Source organism: Papio anubis, chromosome 1 (assembly GCF_008728515.1).
Source record: "Papio anubis isolate 15944 chromosome 1, Panubis1.0, whole genome shotgun sequence".
NCBI lineage: Eukaryota > Metazoa > Chordata > Mammalia > Primates > Cercopithecidae > Papio > Papio anubis.
In genome coordinates, this window is record NC_044976.1 from 72426788 (window position 1) to 72453401 (window position 26614).

The 26614-nt window shown below is 35.1% G+C and overlaps 1 protein-coding gene across 1 annotated transcript in view; it reads right to left on the reverse strand.

Annotated features, from left to right (window-relative positions):
- The window catches only part of LRRIQ3 (leucine rich repeats and IQ motif containing 3), a 168025-nt gene that overhangs the window by 39533 nt on the left and 101878 nt on the right, over positions 1-26614 (reverse strand). Inside the window, exon 6 of the mRNA XM_003892066.5 lies at positions 11128-11257. Within this exon, the coding sequence (XP_003892115.2) occupies positions 11128-11257 (130 nt within the window). The remainder of the gene's footprint in view (positions 1-11127; positions 11258-26614) is intronic.

The following is a 26614-nucleotide window of genomic DNA, read 5'->3' on the forward strand; positions in this document are numbered from 1 at the left end:
CAATTCTGTCAGATTTTACTTTCTGTCAATTTGAGGTTTCTATTGTTAGGTGTATATATTTTTATATTTGTTATATATTCCTAAAGTGTTGACTCTTTCATTATTGTGACATGCCCCTTTTTATTTCCAGCAACACTGCTTTTTCGTTTTATTTTTTTGACCGATATTAATACAGTCCCTCCAGTTCTCTGATGATTGCTGTTTGCATGGTATCATTTTCCATCATTTTACTTTCAAATTACATGAAACTTTAAATCTAAAGTGTATTTTCTTTAGAAAGTATGTAGGTGGATTGTTTTTAAATTAAATCTGGCAATCTGTCTTTCGATTGGATCTTTATCAATTCACATTTAATTTTATCTTGATATGATGTGTGAATACTTTCTATGGCATCATTTTAATTATTTTAATGATTGTTTAATTTTATTTTTGGGCTATATTCTCAGGGGTCACTCTAGGGCTTGCAATAGATATATATCTTAAGTTATCAAAATGACACCAGATTTCCAGTAAATTCCAGTAAAATATGAAAACCTTACTCTCACAGATGTCATTTCCCACTTTTGTGCATTTATAGATACTACATATAATGTATAATGCCTATATATGGTAAAAATATTTTTGTAATTATACTGTATATATATTTAGAAAACTGACAAAAAGTGGAGAGCAAGTATATATAGTCATAGACTTGTTATTAGCTTTTTTTATTTACCTATTTTTGTGCTATTTCTTTCTCTAGGTTTGTTACCATCTCACATCATTTCATTACTCCAATATAACTTTGTTACACCTACCTCCTCTATGCTATTATTATCAAAAATATTACATTTCTACATGTTATATAGCCAACAATATAATTATATATACATATTTTTTTATTTAGTTGTTTTTAAAGTCAATTAAAAGAGAAAAGAAGAAGAAAGGTGCAATTACATTGTGTTTTATAATTACTGACTTTTTAACCTTTATTAGCACTCTTTGGTTTTTCACGTGGATTTGAAATACTGTTTGGTGCCACTTGCTTTCAACTTGTGGAACTTTCCTTCATACTCCTTCTAAGGCGCATCTTTTAGCAATGATATCTCTCAGCTTTCATTTATCTGGGAATGTTTTTATTTCACCTTCATTCATCTAGGACTGTCTTTATTTCACCTTTATTTTTGAAAGGCAGTTTTTCTGAATTTAAGAATCTTGGTTGATAGTTTTCTTTTCTTTCAGCATTTTGATGTTATCTTACTGCCTTCTGGCCTCATTATATCTGATGAGCAGTAAGTTATTATTCTCATGGGAGTTCCTTGCATGTAATGAATTGTTTTTCTCTTACTACTTTCAAAATTCTATCTTTATATTTTGTTCTTAATATTTTGATTATAATGTGTCTGGATGGAAATATTTCTGTTTATCTTATTTGGAGTTTGTTGATATCCTTAAATATGTAGAATACAGTTTTTCATCAAATTTGGAAAGTAACTATTTTTTGAATAATTTTTCTTTCCCTTTTGTCTCTTTTCTCCACCTAGTTCTCCTGTTACATTTGGCTACTTAATATTCTCGTATATTTCTCCAAGGCTTTGTTCACTGTACTTACAATCAAAGAACTGCAGACTATTACAAGATAGCTGGCACTACAGAAGACTTCTAGTACAACCAAACCAATTATTTTTATTGCCTTCCTTATTCAAAAAGCTCAACAAATGCTTATCCCAGCTTATGTTTGCATATTTTCAGTGAAGGAAGTGACTAATTCTTAAATATTTCATTTTGACTTTATGCTGGTCTAATTTTAAGAAAGTTTTATGTTAAGGAACAGTCTCCCCTTGTTTTGATTCCAAGTCCCCTTAGCATCATAATTACCCTTCTCTATAAAAGCTTTTGCTGGTTATAATCATTTTCAAAGGTGAATCATGATCCTAGGAGAGCTGACATCAGAGTAAAATAGTAGGTTTTTATCTCACTGTGGATGCATCAATTCATAAAGCCAAAGATATATCAGCTATTGAAGAGGTACAAAATACACTGTTCCTCCATAGTTAGCTTGAGGAAAATTAAAAGTTGAATGCCTTCGCATGAATTTGCTTTAAATCATGTATCGTTTAATCTGTGTTTGAATAGATTTTTTTAAATGGCAGATTTATACTTGCTAAACATTTTATATTCCTGGTTTTAGCTCTTTGTTTCAGTCTAAACATTTATAATTTTATTTTTTATTAAATATTAGCTCACTCTTCTGGCCTCATAAAATGTATAATCATGTTGTTTGTACTTAATTCTAATATGGTAATAAACAGAATGATCCTGAGATAGCCCCTTAAAAAGCTAATTCCAGGTTAGCATTGAAGCATTTAAAATTGTTGTTAAGTAAGATTATTCAACTACATAAAAACTGAGGCAGAGCGCGGTGACTCATGCCTATAATCCCAGCTCTTTGGGAGGACGAGGTGGGTGGATCACCTGAGGTGAGGAGTTTGAGACCAGCCTGACCAACATAGTGAAACCCCATCACTACTAAAAATACAAAATTAGCTGGGCATGGTGATGCACACCTGTAATCCCAGCTACTTGGTAGGTTGAGGCTGGAGAATCACTTGAACCTGGGAGGCAGAGGTTACAGTGAGCTGAGATCGTTCCACTGCACTCCAGCCTGGGCAAGAAGAGTGAAACTCCGCCTAAAAAAAACAAAACAAAAAAAACAGTAAAAAGATACCCATGACTAAATATTTTCTATTTTGTCCTAAGATTATTATGAAAATCTCTTAAATTCAAAGATCTCTAAAAATCAAGACAGCCTGTATAAATATTACATAAATTATTATTTTAACACCAATAATAATGAAAATTAGATTTATTTGACATAATGTGTACTTAATAATCCCCTATGGGCTTCTATTTCTTATCACTTTTCTTTCTAAATTCTCAAAAAAATTATACAATAGACACATGTTTTGGTATAACCACAGCTACTTTTCACAATACATTTCAGTTCTATTGGTATATGAGGTCTAATAATAACAATAACAGCAGCAGCAGCAGCAGCTAACATTTATTAACAATTATTCTGTGCTAGATATTTTACTGGACAATTGAGGATACACATGTGCTAGACTTTATGTCAAGTGCTATCCATGCATTCTCTCACTTAATTTTCATAGCCTACTTATGAAATACATGCTTTTATTATAGCTATTTGATTATAAGAAAAGTCCATCACCATGGTTAGTATATTAAAGATAATTAACACTAGATGCCATGGCAGACAAAATCTAAAATCATAATGGTTAACACAACAAAAGTTGATTTCTTGCTCATTCAAACCTAAACTGGGGAAAGGGGTGGCATTCTTCGTACATAATGTAGCTATACATTCTGAAACATAAGCTCTCTAGGGACGCTAAAGCAATGAAATAAAGAGAATGGTGTGCTTAGCCCAGAAGTGACACACTTAATTTGAGTCAGAATTTATTAACCAGTAATAAATTATGTCACCCCAATTAAATTTAAGGAAAGTTAGAAAATGTAGAGAAACAAGTAGAATACTTTGTAAGAACAAAATTATTGCCACAGGTCACCAAAGATCCTTTGATCCCTTTTCCCCAAACATAGAACACACTCCTAAAAAATGACAACTGAAATCCCATCAAGTCCAGAATCTCTGTGTGCAGTATCTCTCAATTAGGTCTGGATAAGTTTTTAGTCCAGAGACTTATGAATTAAAAGAGAAATCATCCGCCTTCTGCCCCACCCAATCATATACATATTAAATATAAAAAAGTGGAACAGGGAAAGACTAACCACAAGTGGAAGTACACACTTTGTGAATTTCTCCTACCTTCAGGTACAGGTGGTTCCTGAATTAGTCCCTGATTCTGCTTTCCGTGTGGAGTTTTCCTGCATTCTGAAGGTGTGGGGAATTAGGGAATTGCCTATCTCAGAGGCTACAAAAGCTTTTTCAGTGCACTTTTTAGTGCTGAAGATGAGGGGATCAAGCGTATGTTTAAGTCTTGAATGCTTAAAGGCATTTTAGGCTAAAGTTCTCTGGTAATACCTTTCCTTTAAAAGTATAGATATCTGATCTATTTTCTTCTGTGAGTTCCATATGCGCTTGATTACACCCAAAATTCTTTTGGAGTCATATGTAGTTTTCATATCTACTTTTTTTTTCTTAATTTCTTCCCATAACTCACTCTCTAGCAATTTAATGGAAGTTACTATAAATCTAGAATAATAGATGGGAAGCCCATATGCTTAATCTAAACTGTGCTGTGAGTCATCATTTTCATTTACGAAGTTTGGGCCCTTGTCTAAAAGATTTGTTAAATTTATTGTTTTACTATTTGTGATTTAGAAGCAGACAGCTTTCCAAATGTGCAAGGCTCTAATTTTGGAGCTCTTCACTTTCTTTTATTTTGTCTTGCAAACCAGCTACTTTTCTGAGCTCTCTTTTTGCTATAAGGTAATTTGCCAAACATAGTCAAATACAACCAACATACAGAATCAATATTCCATCTTCCAGCTTCTTCCCTTAGAGACATAAACTAGTAGGCACATAGTTTGCCTTCCAAGTTATCATGGGGACATTCTTTGCTCTAAACAACGTGTATTGCCATCTTTTCAGCCTCTGATATCAATTTTCTCATCTCCTATAACTAATCACAAAGATAAGGCCATATTTTATGTTTTTTGTTATGACACTAATTTCTGTATTTAATCGCATGATTAATCCTAACTTCCCTCACAGATAAACCCTGTAATCTCAACAGTTTAACACAGTGAAGATTTCTTTATTTCTCATCTAAGAAACAACATGGGTCAGGAGGACCTTGCACCTATATTAATGGAACATATGGCCTCTAAGATCTGTGTAGCAGGGAAATAGAATGATGCTCTTAATTGCTTTCACTCCGAAGTGATCACTTTTACTTTTGCTCACAGTCAAGTAGAGAGACTGACCACATAATTTTTACATACCTGCATGGGAAGCTGGGCAATGCAGGGGAGCACATGGAATATATGGCACTGGTGCTTAAAATTACAAAATAAATTCAAACATATCTGATTTAAATTTCACCTTCTTCCTCTCTGTTCTCAGTAGTAAAAGCATTTAGAATATTTTAAAAGCAATTTGAAATATTACACAGACACAAAAACAAAATACATTTTTGGTTTGTTTGCTTGTTTGCTTTTAATTTAACATCTGGTAGCAAAGATTTCTAGTTTTATATGCTTGAGTATGCTCTAATTGCTCATCTGAAGTAATTTGGTTGATACTATTTTATATCCTAGACTAAAATTCAGTCATTCCAGCAAACAATCTAGAATGGTTAAAAAAAAAAAAAAAAGCACTGTTAAAATTGCATAAAGCACAAGTGGATTGAAATCAGAATGATGTGATAAATTGGATGAATTTGGAAGAAAAATGGTGGAGACAGAAAATGTAATGTGCTTCAATGGAAACCATAAAATCACCTTTAGAGTCTTCATTTCAGATATAAGTGGATTTGGAGCAAGAAAAAGTATATAATGAAGGTAAAATAACTAAAGACTGCATAAATCTGATCACAGGCACTATGATACAATGACCCTCAAATAATTAAACTTTTGACCTTTTTTTCTGAATAGGAAGTAGCAGTTTTGTTCTCAGAAATATCTTTTATGTAGCAGCTGGCACTTTCTGGAAAGTATTTGAATTTACTTCTTTATAACTGCATCTGAAACATAAATGGTACTTTGAAAGAGCTGTAGAAGTTTGGCCCATTCTCCAGCTATACTTACTATAAAGGGTTAAAAATCACTAACAGAACACACACTTTTAAGGTTTCAATTTCAGCCTTGTATGCCGCATCTTTTCAGTATAAATCAAGAAATTTGTATGTTAATTTTTAACACTGAAAATGCCTCTTACAGTAGCCAATGGAATAGGTATTCATAAAGCATGAAGTATAGCATTATTTTAAAATGTCTGACCTACAGTGTTATATCATTTTTGTTGAGAAACATAAAAAAATTTGGATAAGCATTATAAAAAAGAAGCTAGGAGAAATAGTGGCCTTAAGTTAAAGATGATAAAATCATCTATTATTAAAAACTAGCTAATTAATACAACAGGAATTTTGGACAATATCTAACAAATTCAATCAGCAGCTAAAATGTCATATACAAGTAAATTACCATTTATTTGATAATATAAATGAGACAGTATAATATCTATCCTTAGTCACAAGTTCCAAGTAGGTACATGGAGACTTTGAACTTTATAATCTTCCAAAATTTCCACTGAAAGTTGTAATATCATCATTACAACAATATGCAAGCTCCGTGACAGTAGGATTTCATATGCTCTAGCTGAATGTTGAATGCTTAGGGCTGATAAAAATATTTATCTAATATCACTAATCATTAAAGAAATGCAAATCAAAGCCACAATGAAATGCTATCTCACATCAGTCAGAATGGTTATAAAAAGTCAAAAAACAACAGATAATGCAAGGTTATAGAGAAAAGAAAGGGTTTATACACTGCTGATGGGAATATAAATTAGTTCACCCATTATGGGAAGCAGTTTGGTGATTTCTGAAATAAAATAGAATTACTATTTGGTCTAGCAATCCCATTATTGGACATATACCCAAAGGAATATAAATTTTTCTATCACAAAGACACATGCACACATGTTCATCGCAGCACGATTCTCAATAGCAAAGACATGTAATCAACCTAGATGCTCATCAGTGGTAGACTGGATTTAAAAAATGTGGTACATAAACAACACGGAATACTATGCAGCCCCCAAAGTAATGAGATAATGTTCTTTGCAGCAAGATGGATGGAGCTGGAGGCCATTATCCTAAGTGAACTAATGCAGGAACAGAAAATCAAATACCACAGGACCTCACTTATAAGTGGGAGCTAAACATCAAGTACATATGGAAAGAAAGAAGGGAGCAACAGACACTAGGCCCTACTGGAGAGTGGAGGGAAGCAAGAGGGAGAGGATCAAAAAAATATGTATTGGGCACTATGCTTATTACTTGGGTAGGAAATAATCTGTACACCAAATCCCTGTGACATATAATTTACTCATGTAATAAACCTGCATATGTACCCCTGAACTTAAAATGATACATATATGTATATATATAATTGTGTGTATATATGTGTGTGTGTGTGTGCCTGTTTAGTAATAACTTATGATTTAGTTAAGCATAATAAAATACCTCTCAATTTCAAAATCTGTTGAAGGGGTAGGAGGAAGGAGTTAAAGTATCTGTCCAGTAATCCACTTATTTTTTTTTTTTTAATATAAAATGAGGGCCTGTAGGAAGAAAAGAAGACTGTAAAGTAATCTAATCTCCATGTCAACTGGAACTCCAGAAAAAATAGACAAATTATATTTTTCAGGAGAAAGACACCTTATCTATTGCATGCCTTTGGCAGGATGGACCTTGGCTAAAGATTGTTTATATATATATATATCAATATATATGTAATTGATTCCTTGTCTTTGCTATATATATATACACACACACACACACACATATTTTATGTATACATACACACACACACATATATATATAACTATACAAATTTTATAGTTATATATATAGTTTTAGGTAAATTGCTTGTATGTATATATAACTACCATCTATCATCTATCTAGTTATATATAGTTATATAACTTTTTAGAGACAGGGTCTCTCTAAGTCACTCAGGCTAAAGTACAGTAGCATGATCATAGCTCACTGCATCCTGCAAACCTCAAATGTTCCTCCTATCTTGGCCTCCCAAAACTCTGAGATTACAGGCATGAGCCACTGTGACCTGCCAGGATTGCTTCTGTGAAATAAACACAGAGTCTGTGAGGTATGTTCCCTGGAAAATATCAATAAACTACACAACCCTCTGGAAAACAAAATGAAAATACTTCGTAATGTAAAATTGCCTCTGTTGGAAGTAAACTCATAATCCTTACTAGAGACTTCGTTTTCCTGGGTCAGAAGTGCATGTTCTCCAAGGGAAGAGAGGACCTAGAAAGCTACCCTTGATGTCCCAGATGTCTCTTTGTTTCATTTGAGTCTCTTGATTGTATCCTTGATGTTATTAGTACAGTTTCATACTGAGGTAAGATCTTTGAATTGTGTCATTCTAATTTGACAATCCAATAATGTTAAACTGATTTATGAAGAAGAAAAAGTAAGGCACATATGTTTTGTATAACAATAAACATGTCATTTAGACTGGAGCATGTTCAAGACTGAAAGGCACTGTTATGCACCAGGACAATGAGCACAAACTGAGACTCTCTGGGGCCAAACTGGGACATGTAGTTATAGTACAAATAGCATGGGTCCCATTCATCAGTGTATTTACCTAATAAATATTTAAAAAGTTTTACCAACTTTGAAAGTCTAGGTGAGAAAATGGAATAATATGGTCCCATATAAGAGTTGTAACACTCAGCAATACATTAATTATTCAGGCTGACCTTATATTAACAATATAAGCATTAGAAAATATATAGAATAACATATTATTTCCAATTAAAAATTAAAAAATCATATATTACTCTTGTAGGTAGTTTGATTATCACCATTATATTTAGCCACACAAATATCAGTATTTAAGAATGATATCTAAAAGTTGGAATTACGGTAATAGGTGATATGAATAGCACTCAAACTAATCTATGCTCCATCAGAAACATTAAGCATCGCATATATCTCAAGTAAGTCTTATATAATGTCTCATGTTTAGGAATAGCTCATGTTTAGGAATAGCTCAAGGAATGAAGATACAAAAATGTGCAAGATATGTAATTGATAATACCAGAACCATTACTTACTGAGGTGAGCTTTTCTTGGAGATTTTAGAGGCAGTATAAAATCTCGTATGTTAGCTAAATTATGTGATTCTTGTTCTTACCAACTAATTTAAGGACCATAGATGGGCTTTGGTGATCCCATGAACCTCCTAAAATTATAAATAAAATGCCTTTGTGCATATATATATATATTTTAATTGAGAGAGATTAATTTTTTATCACGTTCTTAAATTTCTTCATATTTGGGCTTGTGAACAAAGAAGAAAACATAATTAGTGCTCAGGAGTAATAGTATCTAGGAAATAGGTCTACTGAGAGATGATCCATATTGTGGGGCAATTTATGCTCACATCTATGCTCTGATTATGAAGAGATATCTAGCCTAGTTGGAAGTAGGTACCTATTAGCAGACTGTACCATTTTGAAAAAAAATCCTCAGTCATTCACTCAAATTCCCTTCACCTTAGAAGGCAGCAGTAATAGCTAGAATTTATGATATCCAGATTTAACTTTTGGTATGAAATTTTGATTATTCAAATATTCTGACCATAATGTTCTTTTATGATTTATACATAATACATTTTCAAAGGATAAATATAACAAAATATTGATAACACTAAAAATGTCTTTGGCTCATAATTTAGAATTTTTGATACTCAGAAGGTTGATTTCTTTTTTTCAATGCCTTGAGATTATTGACAGCATAAAAATCGAAAAGTTTAAAATACCTCAAAAGCATTAAATATTGTCAATGCTTTTACTTCTTTACTTCCATTCACTCTTAACCTTCTCCAACATGGTTCCTATCTCTGCTACTTCATTGAGTTTGCTTTTGTCAAGGCCACCGTTGATATCTATATTCCAGATTCAATAAATACTATTTAGTTTTCATATTCCAAGACTTTTAGCCAGGCGAGATGGCTCACACTTATAATCCCAGCAGTTTGGGAGGCCGAGGCAGTTGATTGCCTGAGCTCAGGAGTTCAAGACCAGCCTGGGCAACATGGTGAAATTCCATCTCTACAAGAAATCTAAAAGATAGCTGTGCATGGTGGCATATGCCTGTAGTCCCAGCGACTTAGGAGGCTGAGGTGGAGGATCGCTTGATCCCAGGGGGTCGAGGGTGCACTGAGCCATAATCATTCCACTGCACTCAAACTTAGGTGACAGAGTGAGACAGTTTTAAAACAAACAAACAAACCAAAAGACCACACACACAAAGTCTTTTCAACTGGCCTTCAATACAGTTGAACAGTCCATTCTTTTTTTCAAAAAATAGTTTTATTAAATTAGTACATGTGTAAAAATGGAGAACTGATGAAATAAAGCCACTGGCAATGAGGAACTAACAGAGTTTGACCAATTCATTTGCAAAGAAGAGAAAATCAAATGGGATAAAGACACCATCATGGGATTAAAAAGGAAAGATTTGAATATTTAAGAATGAGGAGAAGCCCTTGAGAAAAATAAGACCTTCAAATGATTTTACAAAAGTGATTTTATGATTCTTCTGTGAAAGATAAAGAAAAGCATATCTAATCATGACAAATTTTACCAGAACAAATTTTGTAAGACAAAAACAAGATCACATTTAAAACTAAAATTTTATCAGTGATAATGTAAGACAATATGCATTTTTATTCAACAAAAATGATTATGTCCCAAGTCTGAAAGAAATTTAATAACTTATAAATTTTAACTAATTTGTAGTAATTATTCTGATACTTGACAGATTTCCTAAAGGAGGTACAATGCTGACATAGTCATACAGTAACAAAGCTATCAGTTCAATGATTCTTGCTAACAAAAATTTCTCATAATTCCCAACTTCTACCCCAAATGAGGTTCTTGATATCCATAAAATAACCTTCTGAATATGTATATTTAGAAACTATTGAATAAGATATAATTTTTTAACATTGCTATAATATTTTTAATGGGAATAGAAAATACACAGAGAAAAGTGAACAAATCACAGGTGTATAGCTGGATGAATTCTTCCAACTCGTATAACCATCACACAGATCAATATCAAAATCCTAGATGCCTGTCTGTAATTTCTTCTACTTACTACTCCCCTATGAAGATAATTATCATTTTTTAGCTTTTTATACATGGATTACATGTACTCTTTTGTGTCTGGCTTCATTTGCTCCAAGATACGGATTTTTTATCTAGAAGTCTCAACACATATTTCATTAGACTTTTGGATTTATACTTGCCAATGAACATGCCCAATTTCTAATTGCATTATTTACTCTTCATCAAAATATATTTATTAAATACAATTAAAAATTCATATAACTAACCTTTTTGAATGAGATGTCTTGATGTTTTTGATTTCATGCCAAGATCTTTTGGTTTTAATTCACATAAAATAGATGAAACATGTTTTCTGTGTTCACTGGAAGTTTTTAAATCAACAGGATAATATATATTCTGTGAAAATAAAATAAAAGCAATGAAAATGATAATATCTCATGTGTTTTAGAGTTCTCCAAGTGTTCTCACATGAATTATACATTATCATGATTGACTTTCATTTAAAATACAAAAACAAAAACCTGTGAGGTAGGCAGGGTTAAGAAAAAAATTTTAAAAACTCCATTGTGTATAATTTTAACAATCTGTCTTTCTACTAATATTGGCCAATGCCATAAGAGAGACTGAGGGAAAGAGAGACCTGCCAGGAGAGTGCCGTGACAAAAGGAACAAGGGAAGAGGGAAAATAAGGAATAAACAAAGAGAAGCAAGATAGTTTTCCCCAGAAAGCCTGAAGGAAGATTAAGAGTAATAAAGGGAGGGACAAAATTATTTCACAGAGCACTTAAAGGCAGTAACATGGAGGAGGAAAAGGAGGGACAATAACACAGAAAGAAAGGAAGGGAGAAATGGGACCAGAATTATCACGTTTTAAAACTACAAATGGGCCAGGTGCAGGGGCTCATGCCTGTAACCCCAGCACTTTGGGAGGCCGAGGCAGGTGGATCAACTGAGGTCAGGAGTTCGAGCTCAGCCTGGTCAACATGGCGAAAACCATGTCTCTACTAAAAATATGAAAATTAGCCAGGTGTGGTGGTGCATGCCTGCAATCCCAGCTACTCGAGAGGCCAAGGCAGGGGGATCACTTGAACCCAGGAGGCGGAGGTTGCAGTGAGCTGAGATTGCACCATTGCACTCCAGCCTGGGCAAAAGAGTGAGACTCTGTCTCAGAAAAAAAAAAAAAAAAAAAAAAAAAAAGGACAAATGGATCAGCTATGTGTGGGAAGAGTAGCAAGTAGAATATTGAAGAGGAGCTTCATGGGGAACAGGGGCATTGTGGAATGTAACTGTATAATATCTGTGAACCGGGTGGGATGTTTTAATAACAGTGTTATCTACTTTCCTCTTCACAGTTCATCCAGGACTGTTATGGAGCTTTCATCAGGTTATCAGGGGCATAGGCTCTTTCAAAATTCCTTTATCATCTCTTACTGTATCTGCATGGGTACTATCCTCAAACTTTTCGCATGAATCAAAATAGCTACTAGAGCTCCAAACACCGTTTCAGTCAGAAGTTGGAGGAAAAAGGAAATGACAATAGGACACAGGCCATGTATCTTAAGGAGCTTTTCCAGAGGTTCTTCAAGTAACTTCTGTTGAATATCTCATTGGCCCCATATCCCGCTATGAAGGGGAGGGTAAGGAATGCTAAGCGTTTTGCTGTCTGGAATGAAATTTGGGCCTGTTACCATGGTAGAAAAGAGTATATATTGGTAGGCAACCAATAGTCTCTATCATAGAGAAAAAGTTCAGGTTAGATGAGGGTATGTGTTTATGTATTAAAAAACTTTCTCGGGATATGATACTTTCTTTGGTAAGAAACACTGATCTAGCTTCTGGAGACTCACAAATATTTATTTTCACATAGATCTTTCTGAGGTCTTTGCTTTTGTGTATTTGTTTCTGGAACATTTACATAGTGCTTATCATTTGCCATTGTGAAGTTCTTTATGAATATTAACTCATTTAATAATCATAACAACCATAAACTGAGTTCTTTCACATGGACATCTCATACTCAAGAGAATCAAAACCATATTTTTTTCCTCCAAATATATTAGTTCTTAGTCCTACTTTCAGTGAATGGGCCATGTTTGTTTAAGAAGAAGAAAGTCAGGTAAACTCTCTGATATGTCACAGCTGACAGAATTTTGAAATAGAGAATTCATCCTCACATTTCCCCCACTACTTTGACCTGTTAACCGTTCAAATCTCCTTTATTTGATAATTTAGAAAAGACACTTGGATATGCGCCTCAGTCCCCTGTATTTACAATTTTCTGAGTTTCTATTATTTAAATGTTATATGTGATATTCTCTAATTTACTTATCAAAAACAATTTGTCTTCAAGCAGTGACTCATAGGGTAAGGGCTTTTTAATGCTCATTATAGGTGTTAAGTATCATCTGTTCCTGGAATAAACCTGTTTTTATTTTTCATTTAAAAATTCTTCACTCATCAACTCTGACACAAGACAATGTTTTTCACTCTTTATGTGATAAAATCACCTCATTTCGCTGGAAACACAAATAAGGACTTTTAAGCTCATATATTCTCTTTACATTTAAAAATTTTTCAATCTTGCCAAGGATAATTAAAATTTAAGAAGTCACAATACCAAAACATATTGTCAAAATATGACACAATTTTAAGTAATGCTGCTTCTATTTTCATTTAGGCCCTGGTTTTTCTATTAGATAAGTACAACAAAATACAATGTGTGGCACTATTTTGCAAACCAGTTTGTAACAACAACTCTAAATACTTTTTCAGCCTCAAATTCTTCTGCAAGTCCTCTTCATGTTACATCATCACTCTTGTATTTTCCTACTTCTAAGAATTTTGCTTTATTTGGAAATTTCTCTCTGTTTCTCCCTCCTAACAATGCAATTCATCACATGTTGAAAATCACCTCAAATTGCATTTGAACCATAGAAATGTGTCATTTCTTTCTTCTATATATCTCACTTTTATCCTACTCATGATAAAATAATGAGTATGTTCAGTGATCCTGTTTCCACTAGTACTTACACCTTTAGATTCCTCTGAAAAAAACAAGAACTCTCCCTCCAAAAATCTGTCAAATTTGAGATATCCAAACTCTATCACAAATACAGTTAATTTATAGATTCATGAAATGTAAAGGGTCAGAAATTAAGTAGATTGCTAGTTAGCTCCTTTTAGAAACATACTTACTTCATTTCTCCTAATTATCCCTTTTCATGTATCTGGCTGTCATTGTTTGTCACGTTTTATAAAAATACTTCCTTCCATGTTTTTAGAAAAGAAGAATTCATGACAAAGGGTACATATATGACAGGGGAACAAATCTATAGAAAGATGATCAAAAAATTTAAACCTCTAAAGGAACTGAGGCTTACACAAGCTGCAAAAGTAAAGAAATGGGCTTTTCTGTTATATGTAATGCAAGAAAGGAAAGAGAATGTGTGCACTTACCGATTGATCGTTGAGATCATAGAGAATGAAAAGTTATCAGAAGACTGGGAATGATCTAATAATGATCTCATTTTCAATAACAGAAAGTATATTCAATTATCTACCCTACCTTAGACTTAACGCTGGTCCTCAATAATTGCAGAAAATATTTTAAGGGTATTTGGTAGCACTTAGTAAAGGAATAATAATCAAGGAATATTATAAGTTGACAATAAGCTAATTATATCAGATGCAATTTCATTTTTAACATGGTCAAAATTAATTCAGGTTCAAATATCCTTGGCATGATAAACCTGTATTCAGCGGTATGTTTGATAAAATCTTTCATTACTTTTAGATAGAGATCAGAAATGCTGAGTGATCATGAAAGACTGAAGCTTAATAAAATGATGCCAAGCTGAAGGGAGGTATCTAATGTCATGATACATGGTTCTGTTTTCAGCTCCATTCTGGTCAATGTTTATATAAATGAGAAGTAAAATATAAAAGAAATGGTTGCTACATTTTCCAATGAGATAATAAAATACAAAATCAATTAATACCAAACAAAAATCTAAGATAGTGTCAATAGCCTGGAGTAAATTAAGTAGATTAAGTAAAATAGAAATAAATATTGCAGTTGGGCAAAATATACTTAATCACTGGGGTACATGATGGTGATTTAAAATCATGAGTGATAAGACATATTATATTTATAAAATACACTTTAGTTAAAAGTAAATTAGTTAGGAATTCATTTATGATGTGACCCTAAGCTGTATTAAGCATTTCGTTGAGAATGGAAGAAGCAATAGTTTTACCATATTCACTTCTGAAGAACTATGTCAGATCAGGAAAACATATTTTCAGATGATTTTAGATAACCTAGAACATGAATAGTAAGCAGCCTACCTATTGAATTATTGTAAACGTAAGCCCTATATAAATAGGCTATAGTTAAGTCCAGCATAGAGAAAAGATAAAGGGAGATTCAGGGTCCCTATCTCCTACACTATCCATTTTTTTCATTTTGAAAAATATTGCTGAAAAAAATAATTTTTTTCAACTCAGAAATACTTAGAATTTGTTCTTTAACCCTTCTTCTGAAACCTTATGTCTAAGCTATCAGCAAATCTTGGCAAGGCTACTTCCAAAATATATTTTAAATATGCTCCCTTCTCTAAATGTTAAGCTACTTCTCCATTCTACAGCTATAATCATCTATTTCTGGTCAATCACAAATACCTCTTATTGGACTCTGCCTTCACCCTGGCTTTTATAATATACATCTACATTGTCAAAATGTAAATCCAATCATGTTTCTCTTTTAGTTTTAAATCCCCCGACTGTTCAAGATGCTAAGTCCTTTCTATGAGGTATAGAACGTCATCAAAATATGGCTCCTGACCGCACAGCCAAGCTCATCTCATGCTATTGTTGACCTGGTTCATTATAGTCCTGCTATACTAGATTTCATGCAGTCCCTTGCACAAACCCCAAACAAAATAAGCTATTGCATGCCTCAGGTCTTTGTGTAAGATCTTTCTTCTGCCTGCAACATTCTCCTTCCTATAATGTGCATGGCTAGCTCCTTTTTCTTCAGGACTTTAAATATTATCTCCTCAGAAAAACCATCCATAACAATCTTATGAGAAATAGTCTTCCTTCTATTATTCTCTATCTCAACATCCTACTTGTTTTGTTTATAAAATTTATCACAATTTTGTTTGCTAACATGGGTTAAGATTTGTTTTTTCTTCCTACAATTTAATCCACGAGGGCAAGGACTTTGCTTTTCTTTTTTTACTCAATGCTGAGAATGTTCTCTGACACTCAGTAGATACTTAATAATTATTTGTTAAATGCTGAATGAATATAGCCAGAGAGAAATAGCAGAAGGAATGAGTGGAGATTTAGAAACTTCAGTTCAATATGATGCAAAACAAAGCTCCATTCTTTAGAGACAGTCCAACAACCAGAAATAATTTTAAAAGAAACATGTAGCTTGTATTTTCTACAGGACTTTGCCCCAATAACACATTCAACATTCTCTTCTTTTTTTTTTTTTTTTTTGAGACGGAGTCTCGCTCTGTCGCCCAGGCTGGAGTGCAGTGGCCGGATCTCAGCTCACTGCAAGCTCCGCCTCCCGGGTTTACGCCATTCTCCTGCCTCAGCCTCCCGTGTAGCTGGGACTACAGGCGCCGGCCACCGCGCCCGGCTAGGTTTTTTTGTATTTTTTAGTAGAGACGGGGTTTCACCGCGTTAGCCAGGATGGTCTCGATCTCCTGACCTCGTGATCCGCCCGTCTCGGCCTCCCAAAGTGCTGGGATTACAGGCTTGAGCCACCGCGCCCGGCCCCCCATTCTCTTCTTTTCTTCCTGAATTCTTTAACATCTTTCTGTTACTCCAAAGCTTCTCACTCAGCAATGCTTCACAATTCTTGCATCTCTTTATAAACTGTTTATCATGATTCTCTGAATTTAGTTTCTCTGAAGTTTTGGTGTCTTAGATTCTGTGAATTTTTTGGTGTCTCTATCAATTTATGAATTTCTCAATTTGTCATACACACAAAATCAAAAACATAAACGTCTGGTAAGAATAATTATATCTTTACTCAGATATATCTATTTACCTGTTCTGTTGATTATACATCACACACACACACAAAAAACAGCAACAAAAGAGCCATCCTTATGTAATTTAGAGTGAAGAAGCTAAGAAAAAAATAATCTATAATAGGTATAGAAGTGGGGGAGACAATTGTATATTAATAAATTTCATCTAATCATAATAAGAATTTCTCAGAGCATTATTGAAAATTGGAATAGATTATCTGAGGAGCTATAGAGCTCTCCACAATTGAAAAATTAAATAAGTACCTGGTTATAAAAGTCAGATGGATTATTGTACTAGATATTTATTTTCCCGAGAGAGATAATGATTTATCTTTAAAAATTAAGGAGCGTTAGCAGTGGTAACAATTGCCTCTATCTTCTTTCTAGATCAAGAGTAAACACTTTATACTGAACTTTGCTGTCTTTCAAATTCAAGTTGCATTTTCAACCCTTCCTAGTTTGAGTTTCCCAAAGTAGCCTAGTTAGAGCTCTATAAAATTGTAATTTTGTTTTCACATTTTGAATGATACAAATCAGAGTGCTAATCCAGATCTTACCTTTTCCAGATAATATGCAAAGAGATTATACTAAAACACAAACAGAAAGAGTCACCCTTATTTGTTTGAATGAAAATTGTTAGCTCGTGTTTGGCAGCACAGCCTCTCATTAACGTAGTAAGCAAAGTCTTCACCTTAGGGGGGGGTTAATGTGTACAGCAATCCATGTATGGAAAGTAAATAGGGTTGTCCTCAAAGTGGGTGAACTATCGAGTAGCACTTGGACTCTGCTTTCAATAATAAGTACTGGTTAACAAGAAAAACCATGGAGAAAGGGGCATGGTTCAAATGGTTTAACATGAAGTTTTACCAGAAATAGTTACTAAGAAGTAACTCTAAAAAGTTACTTTAAAAAAGATAACCCCTTTAAGTGACTGGCAGGTTTAACTGCTGTTTGAAAAATTGCTACTACCCTGCATTTGATACTAATCTTACTTTATCTTAAGAGAGTGAACTAGAAATGAGAATACCCTTGATACATGGGAGAGAATCCAAAAAGAATGGCCTGGATAAACACAGGAAACATATTGTATAAATAAAATAAATGTGACATTTCTCTTCCATACACAAAGTAGCCGAGAAATGGGGCACCTGAATATATTATGCTGCAAGTGTCCAGTTTAAGAACACATGACAAAAAAGATAATAGAAAGGTTATGTTCCCTTAGTTCAAGAACTGTCTAATAGTCTAAGGTCTGTCATTACGAAGATTGGAGGCACCAATGTGTATATTAATGATGCCTACTCTTAGCTACACTACAGTGGATACCTGGTAGCAACCTTTGTAGAACTGAGTAAAAAAGAGACGTTGCAAACTTCCATGAGATTTTAGAGCAGGCTATAGCTTCAAATTAAGGAAAAAACAATGCTAGTTTGTGTATTGTAATAATTGACACTAGGTAGAATAAGTAAAAGAAAGGACATGGGAAATTTTAGAGTATGCAGTTTTCATTTTATTTGAAAATCTCTCCAAAAATGTATTTGATTAATTTTTATTTACATTTCAGTAAAATTCTATTCACAACCCAATTTTTCTAGTACATGGATTACATTATCTGGTAGCTAACATATTATTAGTAATGATTTAAAATAATTCTATATCTTTAAAGATCTCATTTTAAACAGAATATAGCTCTTCCTTAAATAATATCATTGTTTATAACCTTCAAAGCTTTAGTTGCATTCTACTTTATATCATAGTTATGTCCATTGCTCACCCATAGTAAAAATTACTCTCTCTGAGGACTGGGGTTGTGGTTTACTTATCTGGATATTTCTGCACCACTTTGAGTGTATTCTTCAATCCGTTGTATTATCAAGTCACAAGTAACAAAAAAACATGATAAATTTGATTAGTTTATTCAACAACTATGTATTGAATGCCAGCTATGTCCATGGCACAATACTAGACATAGGCATAAACTTATTATTAGTAAATATTTAAATTCTGTCTTTTTCAAAATATTTCATAATTTACTGATTATTTCCCTATGTAGATGTGAAAACAAGAAAAAAAGCACTGAAAGTTAGAAAAAGATAGTAGAAAGCATACGCTAAATTCTTAAGCTCCCGACAAAGATCTGCATTTATTTTTTTATTATACTTCTAGGGTACATGTGCACAACGTGCAGGTTTGTTACATATGTATACTTGTGCCATGTTGGTGTGCTGCACCCATCAACTCGTCATTTACATCAGGTATAACTCCCAATGCCATCCCTCCCCCCTACCCCCTCCCCATAATAGGCCCCGGTGTGTGATGTTCCCCTTCCAGAGTCCAAGTGATCTCATTGTTCAATTCCCACCTATGAGTGAGAACATGCGGTGTTTGGTTTTCTGTTCTTGCAATAGTTTGCTGAGAATGATGGTTTCCAGCTGCATCCATGTCCCTACAAAGGACATGAACTCATCCTTTTTTATGGCTGCATAGTATGCCATGGTGTATATATGCCACATTGTCTTAATCCAGTCTGTCACTGATGGACATTTGGGTTGATTCCAAGTCATTGCAATTGTGAATAGTGCTGCAATAAACATACGTGTGCATGTGTCTTTATAGCAGCATGATTTATAATCCTTTGGGTATATACCCATTAATGGGATGGCTGGGTCATATGGTATTTCTAGTTCTAGATCCTTGAAGAATTGCCATACTGTTTTCCACAATGGTTGAACCAGTTTACAATCCCACCAACAGTGTAAAAGTGTTCCTATTTCTCCACATCCTCTCCAGCACCTGTTGTTTCCTGACTTTTTAATGATTGCCATTCTAACTGCTGTGAAATGGTATCTCATTGTGGTTTTGATTTGCATTTCTCTGATGGCCAGTGATGACGAGCATTTATTCATGTTCCTGTTGGCTGTATGCATGTCTTCTTTTGAGAAATGTCTATTCATATCCTTTGCCCACTTTTTGATGGGGTTGTTTTTTTCTCGTAAATTTCTTTGAGTTTTTGTAGGTTCTGGATACTAGCCCTTTGTCAGATGAGTAGATTGCAAAAATTTTCTCCCATTCTGTAGGTTGCCTGTTCACTATGATGGTAGTTTCTTTTGTTGTGCAGAAGCTCCTTAGTTTAATTAGATTCCATTTGTCAATAATGGCTTTTGTTGCTGTTGCTTTTGGTGTTTTAGACATGAAGTCCTTGCCCATGCCTATGCCCTGAATGGTATTACCTAGGTTTTCTTCTCGAGTTTTTATGGTATTAGGTCTAACATTTAAGTCTCTAATCCATCTTGAATTAATTTTTGTATAAGGAATAAGGAAAAGATCCAGTTTCAGCTTTCTACTTATGGCTAGCCAATTTTCCCAGCACCATTTATTAAATAGGGAATCCTTTCCCCATTTCTTGTTTCTCTCAGGTTTGTCAAAGATCAGATGGCTGTAGATGTGTGGTATTATTTCCGACGGCTCTGTTCTGTTCCATTGGTCTATATGTCTGTTTTGGTATCAGTACCATGCGTTTTGGTTACTGTAGCCTTGTAGTACAGTTTGAAGTCAGGTAGCGTGATGCCTCCAGCTTTGTTCTTTTGACTTAGGATTGTCTTGGCAATGTGGGGTCTTTTTTGGTTCCGTATGAACTTTAAAGTAGTTTTTTTCCAATTCTGTGAAGAAAGTCATTGGTAGCTTAATGGGGATGGCATCGAATCTATAGATTACCTTGGGCAGTATGGCTATTTTCATGATATTGATTCTTCCTATCCATGAGCATGGTATTTTCTTCCATTTGTCTGTGTCCTCTTTTATTTCACTGAGCAGTGGTTTGTAGTTCTCCTTGAAGAGGTCCTTTACATCCCTTGTAAGTTGGATTCCTAGGTATTTGATTCTCTTTGAAGCAATTGTGAATGGAAGTTCATTCATGATTTGGCTCCCTGTTTGTCTGTTACTGGTGTATAAGAATGCTTGTGATTTTTGCACATTGATTTTGTATCCTGAGACTTTGCTGAAGTTGCTTATCAGCTTAAGGAGATTTAGGGCTGAGATGATGGGGTTTTCTAAACATACAATCTTGTCATCTGCAAACAGGGACAATTTGACGTCTTTTTTTCCTAACTGAATACCCTTGATTTCTTTCTCTTGTCTGATTGCCCTAGCCAGAACTTCCAACACTATGTTGAATAGGAGTGGTGAGAGAGGGCATCCCTGTCTTGTGCCAGTTTGCAAAGGGAATGCTTCCAGTTTTTGCCCATTCAATATGATATTGGCTGTGGGTTTCTCATAAATAGCTCTTATTATTTTGAGATACGTTCCATCAATACCGAATTTATTGAGCATTTTTAGCAAGAAGGGCTGTTGAATTTTGTCAAAGGCCTTTTCTGCATCTATTGAGATAATCATGTGGTTTTTGTCTTTGGTTCTGTTTATATGCTGGATTACGTTTATTGATTTGTGTATGTTGAACCAGCCTTGCATCCCAGGGATGAAGCCCACTTGATCATGGTGGATAAGCTTTTTGATGTGCTGCTGGATTCGGTTTGCCAGTATTTTACTGAGGATTTTTGCATTGATGTTCATCAGGGATATTGGTCTAAAATTCTCTTTTTTTGTTGTGTCTCTGCCAAGCTTTGGTATCAGGATGATGTTGGCCTCATAAAATGAGTTAGGGAGGATTCCCTCTTTTTCTATTCATTGCAATAGTTTCAGAAGGGATGGTACCAACTCCTCCTTGTACCTCCAGTAGAATTCGGCTGTGAATCCATCTGGTCCTGGACTTTTTTTGGTTGGTAGGCTACTAATTATTGCCTCAATTTCAGAGCCTGCTATTGGTCTATTCAGCGATTCAACTTCTTCCTGGTTTAGTCTTGGGAGAGTGTAAGTGTCCAGGAAATTATCCATTTCTTCTAGGTTTTCTAGTTTATTTGTGTAGAGGTGTTTATAGTATTCTCTGATGGTAGTTTGTATTTCTGTAGGGTTGGTGGTGATATCCCCTATATCATTTTTTATTGCATCTATTTGATTCTTCTCTCTTTTCTTCTTTATTAGTCTTGCTAGCAGCCTATCAATTTTGTTGATCTTTTCAAAAAACCAGCTCCTGGATTCATTGATTTTTTGGAGGGTTTTTTGTGTCTCTGCCTCCTTCAGTTCTGCTCTGATCTTAGTTATTTCTTGCCTTCTGCTAGCTTTTTAATGTGTTTGCTCTTGCTTCTCTAGTTTTTTTAATTGTGATGTTAGGGTGTCAATTTTAGATCTTTCCTGCTTCTCTTGTGGGAATTTAGTGCTATAAATTTCCCTCTACACACTGCTTTAAATGTGTCCTAGAGATTCTGGTATGTTGTATCTTTGTTCTCATTGGTTTCAAAGAACATCTTTATTTCTGCCTTCATTTTGTTATGTACCCAGTAGTCATTCAGGTGCAGGTTGTTAAGTTTCCATGTAGTTGAGCAGTTTTGATTGATTTTCTTAGTCCTGAGTTCTAGTTTGATTGCACTGTGGTCTGAGAGACAGTTTGTTATAATTTCTGTTCTTTTATATTTGCTGAGGAGTGCTTTACTTCCAACTATGTGGTCAATTTTGTAATAAGTGCAATGTGGTGCTGAGAAGAATGTATATTCTGTTGATTTGGGGTGGAGAGTTCTGTAGATGTCTATTAGGTCCGCTTGGTGCAGAGTTGAGTTCAATTCCTGGATATTCTTGTTAACTTTCTGTCCCGTTGATCTGTTTAATGTTGACAGTGTGGTGTTGAAGTCTCCCATTATTACTGTATGGGAGTCTAAGTGTCTTTGTAAGTCTCTAAGGACTTGCTTTATGAATCTCGGTGCTCCTGTATTGGGCACATATATATTGAGGATAGTTAGTTCTTCCTGTTGAATTGATCCCTTTATCATTATGTAATGGCCTTCTTTGTCTCTTTTGATCTTTGATGGTTTAAAGTCTGTTTTATCAGAGACTAGGATTGCAACCCCGGTTTTTTTTTGGTTCTCCATGTGCTTGGCAGATCTTCCTCCATCCCTTTATTTTGAGCCTATGTGTATCTCTGCATGTGAGATGGGTTTCCTGAATACAGCAAACTGATGGGTCTTGACTCTTTATCCAATTTGCCAGTGTGTGTCTTTTAATTGGATCATTTAGTCCATTTACATTTAAGGTTAATATTGTTATGTTTGAACTTGATCCTGCCATTGTGATATTAGCTGGTTATTTTGCTCGTTAGTTGATGCAGTTTCTTCCTAGCCTCGATGGTCTTTACATTTTGGCATGTTTTTGCAATGGCTGCTACTGGTTTTTCCTTTCCATGTTTAGTGCTTCCTTCAGGATCTCTTGTAGGGCAGGCCTGGTGGTGACAAAATCTGTAAGCATTTGTTTGTCTGTAAAGGATTTTATTTCTCCTTCACTGATGAAACTTAGTTTGGCTGGATATGAAATTCTGGATTGAAAATTCTTTAAGAATGTTGAATACTGGCCCCCACTCTCTTCTGGCTTGTAGAGTTTCTGCTGAGAGATCTGCTATTAGTCTGATCGGCTTCCCTTTGTGGGTAACCCAACCTTTCTCTCTGGTTGCCTTTAACATTTTTTCCTTCATTTCAACTTTGGTGAATCTGACAATTATGTGTCTTGGAGTTGCTCTTCTTGAGGAGTATCTTTGTGGCGTTCTTTATTTCCTGAATTTGAATGTTGGCCTGCCTTACTAGGTTGGGGAAGTTCTCCCGGATGATATCCTGAAGAATGTTTCCCCACTTGGTTCTATTTTCTCCCTCACTTTCAGGCACACCAATCAGACGTAGAGTTGGTCTTTTCACATAATCCCATATTTCTTAGAGGCTTTGTTCATTTCTTTTTCCTTTTTTTTCTCTAGACTTCTCTTCTCACTTCATTTCATTCATTTGATCTTCAATAGCTGATACTCTTTCTTCTAGTTGATTGAGTCGGTTACTGAAGCTTATGCATTTGTCACGTATTTCTCGTGTCATGGTTTTTATTCTGTCAGTTCGTTTATGGCCTTCTCTGCATTGATTATTCTAGTTATAGATTCTTCCATCCTTTTTTCAAGATTTTTAGTTTCTTTACGTTAGGTATGTAGTTCCTCCTTTAGCTCTGAGAAGTTTGATCAACTGAAGCCTTCTTCTCTCAACTCATCAAAGTCATTCTCCGCCCAGCTTTGATCCATTGCTGGCGATGAGCTGTGCTCCTTTGGAGGGGGAGATGCACTCTGATTTTTTGAATTTTTTGAATTTCCAGCTTTTCTGCCTTGCTTTTTCCCCATATTTGTGGTTTTATCTGCCTTTGGTCTTTGATGCTGGTGACGTACTGATGGGGTTTTGGTGTGGGTGTCCTTTCTGTTTGCTGGTTTTCCTTCTAACAGTCAGGACCCTCAGCTGTAGGTCTGTTGGAGATTGCTTGAGGTCCACTCCAGTCCCTGTTTGCCTGGGTATCAGCAGCGGAGGCTGTAGAAGATAGAATATTGCTGTACAGCGAGTGCTGCTGTCTGATTCTTGCTCTGGAAGCTTCGTCTCAGGGGTGTACCCTGCCATGTGAGCTGTGAGGTGCCGGTCTGCACCTAGTGGGGAAGATGTCCCCCAGTTAGGCTACTCAGGGGTCAGGGACCCACTTGAGCAGGCAGACTGTCCGTTCTCAGATCTCAACCTCTGTGCTGGGAGAGCCACTGCTCTCTTCAAAGCTGTCAGACAGGGTATTAACATCTGCAGAGGTTTCTGCTGATTTTATTTTTGCTATGCCCTGTCCCAGAGGTAGAGTCTACAGAGACAGGCAGGCCTCCTTGAGCTGCAGTGGGCTCCACCCAATTCAAGCTTCCTACTTTGTTTACCTACTTAAGTCTCAACAATGGTGGGTGCCCCTCCCCCAGCCTCACTGCTGCCTTGCAGTTAGATCTCAGACTGCTGTGCTAGCAATGAGGGAGGCTCCGTGGGCGTGGGACCCTCCCAGCCAGCTGTGGGATATAATCTCCTGGTGTGCCATTTGCTTAGACCCTTGGTAAAGCGCAGTATTAGGGTGGGGGTTACCCGATTTTCCAAGTGTTGTGTGTCTCAGTTTCTAAAGGGATTCCCTTCCCCCTTGTGCTTCCCAGGTGAGGCAATGCCTTGCCCTGCTTCAGCTCTCGCTGGTCGGGCTGCACCAGCTGACCAGCACCGATTGTCTGGCACTCCCCAGTGAGACGAACCTGGTACCTCAGTTGAAAATGCAGAAATCACCCGTCTTCTGTGTCGCTTGGGCTGGGAGCTGGAGGCTGGAGCTGTTCCTATTCGGCCATCCTGCTCGCACCAGATCTGCATTTTATTACACCTCATGTTTTAGGTCAATTATTTATGATAATATTTTCAATTTGTAAATCTAATCATTTTAAATGAAAGAGACACACGTATATAAATAATATGAGTTTATACTGCTTAAGTAATTTACAATTCTGAAAAGTTCATAGGGTCATATAAAATTTAATGATAGGCAAAAAAACAATTTTCAAGGGGGAAATCCTTTTTTCTTAACAATAAAATACATAGCTCAAGAGTCCATTTTTCTAATTATATTTGAACAATGTCTATATTTATGAAAGATTTAGAAAAAAACACAAATGGGCACTTGTCAATATTTTATTACTGATTAGTTTGATCTTATTTTACCTAAACAGCTTAAGTAATCCAGCAATTTAGAATTTATATGTTTTAAGTTGGAGTTTGAATCTGAGGAAGGATTTATATTTTTTCATGAGAAAAATGTCTCATATTAGCAAAGTAGCTATATATAATCATATTTCTAAAGTAAGGCATATTACAGTCTACGTGCATACACTTTACAAACACTTATTGATAAATTATGAAATTGACTCAATAACAATTACTTGAATAATATATTCTAAAATTGAGGTTTTAGCCCTATCAGAATATTTCTTAAGTGTTACTTCACGTAAGTTTTATTACAATACTGAAGCCTAAAATGACTGTTTCAAATGCAGTATAATTATGTTTCTTCTCTGCCAAATGCCACATCTATCTCTACAACTTCAGGGACTCTTTTTATCAAATGATGGACTACATAACAAGGCAGAGAATAAACACACACACACACGCACACACACGTGCATATGTATGTACATATGTATCTACTGAGACTCAGTAAACTGCTATCACTCACCCAAGATAGGCATCCTGAAAATTCTACAGCCTCAATACAAATCTTAGTCTGTTTCACTTCACATTGTATTCAGCACAGCTTCCTTAACAACATTATGCCTACTGCTCTGATCAAAAATATTTCAGCCACTGCCCAAATGTTAATTATTTACAAGACTCCAATATTCCAGGGACTGGATAAGGTGACTCAAAACTGTAGTTGGCAAGCTATTTCTACAAACAGGCCTATTTTAAGTTCTTAAGCAATTAAGGCAAGTGTTGTCAGAATCTTGTATATTTTTTAAAGGCCTTAATATGAAGAAATGCCTGCAAGTGACTACGAGTCTCTCTGGGCTTTGTAGGTGAATTTTGTCAGCAAAACCCATGCTTACATGGAGTATCTAAAAAACTATCTTAAGTAGACCAGAGAGGTCAGTGTGATTCAATAGTTAATATTTTCATTCCAAGTCATGCTGCCTAAATAAGTTTCGAGAAAATTCAGTGCTGTTTATGTACGGATAAGTCATAAAACACAAATCTTTGTCATTTAAAGCTTAGACCAATATTGAAATACATTGAAACAGCCA